This window comes from Idiotropiscis lumnitzeri, chromosome 9 (genome assembly GCF_059441095.1).
Source record: "Idiotropiscis lumnitzeri isolate Australia: NSW breed Sydney's pygmy pipehorse chromosome 9, RoL_Ilum_1.0, whole genome shotgun sequence".
Taxonomy (NCBI): Eukaryota; Metazoa; Chordata; class Actinopteri; order Syngnathiformes; family Syngnathidae; genus Idiotropiscis; species Idiotropiscis lumnitzeri.
The window spans coordinates 22,073,123-22,083,367 of NC_142399.1; the positions used below are offsets into that span (position 1 = coordinate 22,073,123).

The 10,245-nt window shown below is 40.9% G+C and overlaps 1 protein-coding gene across 3 annotated transcripts in view; it reads right to left on the reverse strand.

The window, feature by feature from the left end:
* The window catches only part of pcca (propionyl-CoA carboxylase subunit alpha), a 57,082-nt gene that overhangs the window by 31,874 nt on the left and 14,963 nt on the right, over nt 1-10,245 (reverse strand). For all 3 annotated transcript variants that reach the window (XM_088304117.1, XM_088304116.1, XM_088304118.1), the window contains 2 exons: nt 6,422-6,535; nt 1,699-1,752 (listed from right to left, as the gene is read on the reverse strand). In XM_088304117.1, the coding sequence (XP_088160243.1) occupies nt 1,699-1,752; nt 6,422-6,535 (168 nt within the window). The remainder of the gene's footprint in view (nt 1-1,698; nt 1,753-6,421; nt 6,536-10,245) is intronic.

The window sequence follows — 10,245 nt, forward strand, 5'->3', positions numbered from 1 at the left end:
AAAACCTGCATAAAACATTGACCCTTTCTTTTTTCACTAGCTGGACAATAGACATGACAGAGGATTGTTTCTTTCTTTGTTAATACTTGGTTGAAATTCTATTGCAGTCAACTACTGCCTGAATTTTGGAGGCCGGGCGACATCAAATTTTGCTTCCATACTAGAAAAAAAACCTTCCAGCACTTCACTTCCATTAGTTACTGTGTGTTTTTGTGGGGCTGGATGTCTGTCATAAGAAAGCAAATCAGGCAACTAACCTGGGGTCTCCCAGAGCAACGTGGCATACGCACCACACAGGGCGTACTAGTACGTAACACTCTCAAATGAAAATGAAGGCAAAAAGTGCACACATGATTCTTTAACCCATCTATACGCACATTTTGGGGACAAAGAAATTCAGTAAGTGAAGTGGTGATTTGAAAGTCATGCCTCTCACACATAACCAGTTTCACGTAATATCAAAAATGTTTTGTCTGTCCTTTGGTAAAGACGTGGCTCTAGCTTTTTAAGGTGTGCTTCAGGGATAAATAAAGTGCTTTGATGGAAAAACACATAATGGCGAATGGCTTGCGCACTCGTTGGTGGGGGGCAGTTTCCTTACACAACAATTGCAAACTCCATAACACAACAACATTGAACTCCAATGCGATTGCAAAAGCCACAACGGAAGTGACCGAAACTCCCACAAGACGAGAAAAGAAACAAAGCTGGATAAGGAAGAAAAATAAAGTTGTTGTTTTATTGTTGGAGTATGGTTGTGTATTACGGGTTCAACTTGTACAATAGGACAGCCTGTTATTTATCAGCCACGTATTAGACATTGCTCATGTTGAGTTAATGTCAGCCATTCTACTGCATGGTTGATTGTCCCGTTTACTGCTCTTTGCTCTACTTACTTTCTGGGGGGTATCCAGACACATAACACGCCCTCCCTGAACGATTAATTTTTTTTATATATAGCCTATGAATACATTTATAGGAATTTTCCTGCCTTTAAGAACCTTGTTCAAATGTGCTGGTTCTCATTAGACACACACAGACACAGCCACTGACTATATCATGCCAGGTTTTCTACATGTGAATGCATGACACGCCCCCCCCCCCCACGCACACACACATACCATCGTAAACCCATTAAAGTTCTTATCATGATCTCTTAGTCTGTAAATACTGTCCAGTACATAGTTGCAAGACAACAGTAACTTCTCTTTTTACTTATAGCTTTTGCCATGTGTGGCACTTATGACACTGAGAGATAAAATCTTTCCTACTGTTTTTAACCACTTTGAAAAGCTGGTTTTCATGCCATGTCTTTTTCCCTCACCCTCTTTCTTTTTTGGTTTTGTCCCCCTGAGCTCGTTCTATTCGGCTTCTCCATCTTTAGCATTATCGGACGTTTGAAATGTAAACACTCGCCACTCACGTACTCGAGGGCGCGCGTACTGGACTCTGTCTGTGTCTGGGTGCACGCGGAGCGCTGGAGAGGGAGGGGGGTCGGTGACAGTCACGGCGCATTGGGGCGCCTTTCATGTGCCTCTATTGGTATTAGTGAATAGATCAAACCATACCCGTGAACCAACATCTGTTTAATACATAAAATGTACACAAATTATTTTCCTCCCATTGCTTTGGGACCCCCTCACCCTTATGCGCCGCATATGCCGCATACATAATTTTTGCGCCACTGAGTGTACTCACTAGTCTCTTTGCAAACTCTTTGTTTTCGGAAAGAAAGCCATATCCTGGGTGGACCTGGACAAGGAAGAAAAGAAATTAACACCCTGTAGACAAAGCTGAAGTAATATCAACTTTTCAAAATACAAGAAACTATTAGCACGGTCCCGACTTCTGCTTAACATGAGTTTGAATGTGACTGGTGAACATATTTTCACGACCATAGGGAGCACCTAAAAGTCCCAATTTTTTTCCAAAATGGACGACGTGCATTATAATGCGGAATGCCGTATGTGTGAACTGAGTTCCAAATCTGCACATGTTGCATGTCTTTCAAAAGGACTGGACTGACTGGGAGCATTACACAGTGTTTAGCAGCCTCTGTTGGTGAAGGTTTGAGACCACAACCAGTTAACAACAGACCAATTACGTGAATGGCGTGGGAGAAAGCTGGGTAAAAGGTCATATGTCCAGGATGTCATATGATAGATGTTATTGCAAGCAAAAGAAACCACTAATTAGATCAGTGCTTCTCAATTATTTTCTGTCACGCCCCCCCCCACCAAGAAGAAAACAATTTGCGCCCCCCACCACCAATTTTCTTTTTACATTTTGTACAAATGTACATGTTCATTGTTTATTGATGTTAGATTATGTCAATAAAATGTCCCTTAGCAAAGCTAAATTGATAAGAAATATACTTTTGAGAACTATTATTGAGAGGATCTCGAAATTCAGTACTCTGTGGTGCAAATATTGATGACATGACAATAATTTACTATACGTTTGACGTCGAACCTCTTCGTCGGGGTGACGTTATCCGTTTCCGTGTTCCGGTCTGAGAGTGTCTGCTAAATTGCTAACGTAGCTGTCGTCTTATTTTATGTTTCTATACATAATGTTTGGAATACAACATTTCTGTTCATAGCTGCTGGCTCTCCGCCCAAACGCGGGTCGAGTCAGACTTCTGTTAAAAGTCGAGTGTATGTCGAAGCACTTATTACTCAGTAATTCATTTTAGCGATTAGCACACTTCGCGCCGCCTCGTTCGCCGACTCGTTTAGAATGCTTCTTGTTAGCGGGGTCGTTTATTTGTCATTGCGCAGCTTGTTGCTGCTACTGTGCACGGACTTAGGTATAGTACAAATAAAGCTCATACTGCTGCGGCGCAATATAGCTTGGCGGCTATTATTCAAGTAGCGGCGAAAGAAATTACTTCCAGGACAACGAGCGACAGGGCAAAGATTTTTTTTTTCTCAGTACTGCGAGACCTACTGTGTGAACTAGGGGCACAAACCGCAGCTTTGACAATCTCAAATTTGCGTTGTCTGAGATTGCAATTTTGGTTCAAAAACCATACATCGTTCAGCCGTAGTACGGCGGGAAAAAAAAGCATGTTTTCCAGGGTAACACGCGCCCCCCTAAGCATTGCACCACACCCCTCCTGGGGGCCCCCCTATTTGAGAACCACTGAATTAGATTAACCTTTTCACAACAGACTGCGCAAAAAAAAAAAAAAAAAAAGGCGCTGCCAAAACACACCACAGACGACAGCTCTCAAACCAACCATCTGATTGGCTGAGGCTGAAGCACACCCAGAATGCTTTGCAGCACTTGGGTTATGATTGGCGTGAGAGATACAGGTTTTGTGTTCATTGTATTTCTTTGTTCCTTGTTTTGGTTGTTTCATTGTTTGCTGTTCAGTTTATGGTGGGTAACAGCGCAAAACAGCGCAGAGGATTATTGGCTGCCCTCTCCCCTCCCTGTCAGACAGCAACACCACATGGTGCCCTTTGGCAGGCGCATCAAGACAAAGACTAACAGACTAAAAAACTGTTTCTTCCCGAGAGCCATCTATCTCCATGCTGGACTCTCGAACACAACTACCCTTACCTTGTAGAACTGCAACATAATGTGTTTTATTTATTAAATGTTATATTTATTTCCCATTTAATCATTTAATCTTTAATTAATTTCATTGATATATTTAATTACATTATTGTTATATTGCACTGGGGAGGGGAGCTCTCCAATCTCATTGTACTAATTACAATAAAGGCCATTCTGATTCTGAGTTTTGGTTTTGATGTAAACACCATGACAAAACAAAGACCGTTGAGAAAGTGACTTGCCGCCACCGTCAATGTGTAATCAAGCGATTGAGAAAATTGAATTGAAGCTAATAAGTCTGCTTGTACTGCTGTTCGAGTGTAAGACAGACTGACTGAATGACAGTGATGTCCTGCCATGTTTGATGGACTCATTGTTGTACATTGTTGAATACTTCAATAAAGTACTACCGAACTCAGTTTTACTCCTGCCGCCTGCCTTTTAAAAAATGTACATGGATGCACACTAAACATTGGCTAGCATGCATGCTAAGTTAGGGTATGTTATGTCACGCTTGCGCCCAATAATACCATGTGTTAAATACAGAAATAGCACCCGCAACGGTGACTGCACCCTTTCATATGATGTGCTCTATGGTCATGAAAATACAGTAAATCACTTCTGAACACAGCAACACCCCCAACAACAGGAGCTTTTTCTTTTCTTTGTTTCCCCCCTTTTCTTCCTCCCAATTGAGTTTTACAGGTATCGGTTACATTAACGAAGGAAATCATTGTGAAATGTTTTATGTCACAACAACCTAGCATTGCAACAGGACTATGTGGACTTTTGATATCCACTGAAGCTGTGTGACAAGAAAGCATAAACTTCCCAGAAAAAAAAATCCTCAGAGTATGGTTTTCAAGTCATTTCTGGCTCGTAAGTCAAAGTGATAAGTGATACATTCAGCCATGGATTTATTCCTTTCTTAAGTTTTCTCAAGTCATTGTCCCCTATTACAGCTTGGATGGGGACACTATCGGCTCTGCTTGCGTCAATGTCTTTCAAACTAGCTGAGTAAGAGGGGTTGTACACATTCAACAATATCTTTAAGTGATTACTGATAGGAACTCTCCAAGAAAGAGAGTATGAGCCCTCCTCTAGTTTTAGGTAACTGTAACGTTCTGTACCTAGTCCTCTGTTTCTGCCCCTGCCAGACAAACATTGGGATAATTTTATCCCATCACATAAATTCACTTTCTGTTACCTCCACCGGCATACTCTGAAAAAGGTACAGAAGCCTTGGCAGTACAAGAATGTTAGTTTTCTCTACTCTCTGTGTTATACTCACATAGGGCACCAGATTCCACCTGGAAATATCTTACTTATTTTTTCCAATCAGCGGATCCAAGTTAATGGGTTTAAAGTCAAAGGGTGGATTAACTCCCAAATATATATTTTTTTCTTCTGAGTCCCATTTTATCTTGTAATTGTCCAATATGAAGTTTTTTTTCCTGTATATGTGGGAGATTGAGTGCTCTTGTTTTCAATAGGATCTCTGCAGGGACTGTGATGGGACTTGTTGGCTGTGATTGTCTCTGAAGGCAGAATCACTTTGCTATGACAAAACAAATCTAAAATGTTTGTGTCTGACGGTTTATGCATGTGTATTTATTTGCATATAAACCTTTATGGTTGTGGTTTTCTATATCTATTCAAGATCGTCTTGTGTGTTTGATTGTTTCTTCAATTGACTATATCTGGAAACGCTTTCTGTATAGTAGGTGGTCGTATGATGAACGAAGGAGAAGGAGAATAAGTAGAAGAACAAACAGCAGCATTTATAAACGGCAGTTGGAGTGCGCCATTTGGATTTAATTTGATTTGGGCCACAATGCGGAGCTGGATTCTGGTTAAAGTAAGCCATTTTAAACTTTAAATTAAAACCTTAAAGAGTTAAAACAGCTGCAGCAGCCACCAATTCAATAGACTGGCAAATAAGTGTTCGAGAAACCGATTGACGGACCAACGAACTTCTAACGTGTTATGAGGACGATGATGATGATGATGATTATGATGATGATGATGATATAGTAATGCTTGACAAACTACTTGACCAAGGTATAGACCAGGGGTGGGCAAACCTTTTGATTGGCGGGCCACAATGGGTTCTAAAATTTAACAGAGGGGCCGGACCAGGAGCAGATGGATGGAGTGTTTTGGTCACCCCACCTCATCAGAGAAAAAAAAATACATTTAATTTTAAATCAAAAGCATTACAACAAAATATGTCTTTGACACACCACAGTATTTAGAAAATAAATCATTAACAAGGTTTATTCGTTTAATTTTTTTCCAAGTTCGGCGGGCCAGATTCGGGCCCACGACTGGTATAGACCCATCACTGATTACAGTTTAGTTCGGCTTGAAAAAAATGAAGGGCTGATGAGTGATGGACAGGCACCCATGTCACTGACAGATGACGAATAACGGACTAGAAAAATTTGGTAAAGTGCCCAACTCTTGTTTTTGGTTGGTTTGTTGTGATTGCCAAGAACATGGGGGGAAAAAAAGCAGGGTGATGCAACAGTGGAAGGAGTGTAAAATTATGCAGCTATCACAATTTGGCCCAAAAAATTACTTAAGCAATTGTGCTGAGTCTTACATTCTTTAAGATCATGTCAATGGTTTAAAAAGAACATGTATGTACCAAAAGTACTTGTAGTATTGGGACTTTGTATTGGTGACTACTCAAGAGTTGAATAATCGTACTAGTATAGGTCTGAAAAAAAAGTGGTATCAAACATCCCGAGTCATGGGTGTAAGAATACTTGTGCCATTTATCCCTTGAAAAGAGCCCTAAATGATAATTAAGTAATTTATACTGTAAACACATGATCCAACAGGAAAGACTTACAGCTTGGGATTTAGTGTCTCTGACAGCATCCAGAATCGCATCCATGTTGAGGTAGCTCTGACTTGTGGGGGCGGGGCCAACACATACTGCCTCATCAGCCATCTTGACATGAACCTGGATACACCGAACACTTTTACTGCAGTACACAACAATTTACAATTCAATCATATGCTTCCTAGTGTCTGTCTTCGTGTACTAATCACATCAAGATATAATTTGGTAAATAATCAAAATGCATTCATTTAGTTTATTCTTCTGGTTTATGTTTCAGTGGATTGTACCGCTTCATATCTAGCAAGTAGTTTGCAGACCTTACTTTTTGAATGTCCACAATAATAAAGTTAAACAGTAAAGCGCATCATCGGCATATAGCTGGCAGATGACGGCAGTCTGGCCTTAGATGTAATAGAACCAAGTGCATGCAAACCAGGACTTCACAGACAAAAGGGTGGGTAAAAAAGAGAGAATGAACTACATTCTAGGGCTGGGCGATAAACCAAAAATTTACCATTCCCAAAATTTATTACAATGACCGACAACATTTTGCCCATGACGGTAAATTCAGTGTTTCAAAAAAAAAGAAAAAAAAGAAAAGTCTTTTCTGTCTGCGGCTATGTTCATGCCCCTACAGCACGTGTAGTCACGTGACCCCACTCATCTGAACAAGACGCGGTCGTAGCGGGCGATTCAAATAAAAAAGCGGATGACACAGCTGAAGACGAAGTAACGTTAGTTGAAGTTGTTCCTGTTGCGCTTGCCCCAAAAAGAAATTTGACATCTGACGTTTGGAAATGTTTTTGCATTCCATAAAGCTGATGTTTGAGCAAAAGAACACAAATTTCAAAGTGCGTCGTAAGCACCCAAAACAGCGCATCCAACCTTTTCTTTTTCACCACCTACAACACAACCATACTGTTGACTTGGAACTTGAGCTAAAAGCTCAAAGTGAGAAGCAAGTTTTGACAAATGACAACAGCCCATAACAGAGGCAACACCATACAAGAGAATGTCGAAGAGGTGCACACGATAGCCTAGCGCATAGCTAAAGATATATTATATTTATTTGACTGGCAAAGGTGTTTAATGGGAACATTGCTAAATATTTAGTATATAAGTGCGCTCTGTTGAAAATGACTCAATATTGAAACTACATAACAATATGAACATAGGCTAGACATTAAGGGAAGTTGGACTTTGGTTCGGACCTTTTAATTGGAAGAAATTTTAGTCGTGGACTAGGGCTGGGCGATAAACCGAAAATTTACCGTAACCGAAATTTATTACAATGACCGAAATCATTTTGCCCATGTCGGTAAATTCGGTGTTTAAAAAAAAAGAAAAGCCTTTTCTGTCTGCAGCAATGTTCATGCCCCATTAAGACGGCTACAGCACGTGTAGTCACGTGACTCCACCCATCTGAACAAGAAAGAAAACTGACGACGCGGTCGTAGCTGGCGATTCAAATAAAGAAGCGTCTGACACGGCTGAAGACGAAGTAACGTTAGTCGAAGTTGTTCCTGTTGCGCTTGTCCCAAAAAGAATTTTGACATCTGTCGTTTGGAAATGTTTTGGGTTCCATAAGGACGATGTTTGAGAAAAAGAACACGAACTACAAAGTGCATTGTAAGCACCCAAAAACAACGCGTCCAATCTTTTCTTTTTCACCACCTACAAAACAACCATGCTGTTGACTTGGAACTTGAGCTAAAAGCTCAAAGTGAGAAGCAAGGTTCAACAAGTGACAACAGCCCATAACGGAGGCGACAGCCTAGCACATAGCTAAAGATATAGCTAATCTAGCTACAGTGGCGCGCACAGGATTTAAACGCCTCTTGAAAGTAGCCGACAAGAGGTACGCAAATATTTTTCGCAAACCGTACTTCTCAATATGGACAACATCGGGACGGGAGCTTAGACATGTCAAGCATTTTGCATCCACATCCGACTTGTTGTCGAGTCGCAATAGATCCCTGTTTGAGCCTGACGACAAGTGGCGACTGCGCTCCAGAGTACTCGAGACGGCACATTTTCCTGATAATGCACACTTGTTTATTTGGCTTGCATTGACATTTTCTTTTAAATTTTATTTTGCATTTTGTTTACAGGCCACACTAGCTCCTTTGCGCATGGCATTATTTATATTGTTTACAAGAGACCTTTACACAAATCAAGGCCTTTGCACATGGTATTACAGCATCTTGGGGCAATTAATTTGCAGAAAAAGATTTTGCGAGAGGTACCCTTTTTCTCCTGTTCTTTGTGACATTGTTCAAGTCATGCAAAGCAAGCTATTTGGAATGTTTACACAAATTATGTTTTTACTTTTATTTTTCATTGAAAGTAATATGTACCAGTTGGTCAACAAAAAAAGCTGTTAATATGCATTACCTACATTTATTTAGATTTTGGTCCACGGGGGAAATTTATCATGCATTTATCGTTATCGAGGTAAAATTGCTCAATTTATCATGATATTGATTTGAGGTCATATCGCCCAGCCCTATCGTGGACCTCTGTGACTTTTAATTGAATACCTCTGCCCAAGATACTTAAACTCTTCCACCTTCTTGGTCTCTTCTCCCTGTAAGCTCACTCTTCCTCTCGGGTCCCTCTCATTTACACACAGATACTGTCTTGCTACAGCTAATCTTCATTCCCTTCCTTTCCAGGGCAAACCTCCATGCCTCCAGCTTCTCCTCCAACTGTTTCCTGCTCTCACTACATATCACAATGTCATCTGCAAACATTATGGTCCACGGAGATTCCTGTCTAACCTCGTCTGTCATCCTGTCCATGACCATAGCAAACAAGATGGGACTCAAAGCTCACCCCTGATGTAGTCCCACCTCCACCTTGAACTCCTCTGTCACACCTACAGCACACCTCACCACTGTCTTACAGTCCTCATACATGTCCTGCACCAATTGAACATACTTCTCTACTACTCTAGACTTCCTCATACAGAACCACTGTTCCTCTCTGGGCACTCTATCATATGCTTTCTCCAGATCTACAAAGACACTCCATCCTTACTAATCTTTCCTACTACCTGGCCCACAGCAGTTGCCTCATCTTCTCTTTTTTTCTCTCTCATCTTCCTCATTCATCAACTCTTCAAAGTACTCTTTCCATTTTCCCATCACACCACTGGCATCTGTCAACACACTTCCATCCCTATCCTTTATGAACCTAACCTGCTGCACGTTCTTCCCATCTCTGTCTCTCTGCCTTGCCAACTTGTATAGATCGGTCTCTCCCTCCTTACTGTCCATCCTCGCATACAAGTCAGTACACAACAAAGTTATTGTCAGAAATTAAATCGGGCCTCATCCACAACATTTTTCATTTATAAGGGTGCTCGTTTATTACCGCTGTGCTGCTATGAAAGGGAGGTTTATATTGTGTTAAGTAATTTGATGAAATGCGCCCACTTTCGGACTCTGTTGCTAACGCTAACATAGTTTAGCCATGAAACTACACTCCCCACAATGATAGCGGTTGGCATCATGGGTGACCCGAATTACCACTAATGCATTGTGCGTATGAAGTTTTTTTTTTGCAGCAGCAGCAGCAGCAGAGACATGAGAGAGCGGCTCTGGTTAACAAGGCGTTGCGAATCGCTACTTTGAATTTCGCTACATTGATGCATATTTTAAGCAGTTTAAATCTATATTATTTAGACTTTCAATTAATCTTAACCCCTCATGATTGTATGAACATGCGTGTGCTGACTAATGCCTCCCTAATCCATAGGAGATGCTACAATATTATTTTATATTGTGTTACTCTATTACTACTACAAACACGCACCGTAACCAGGATGT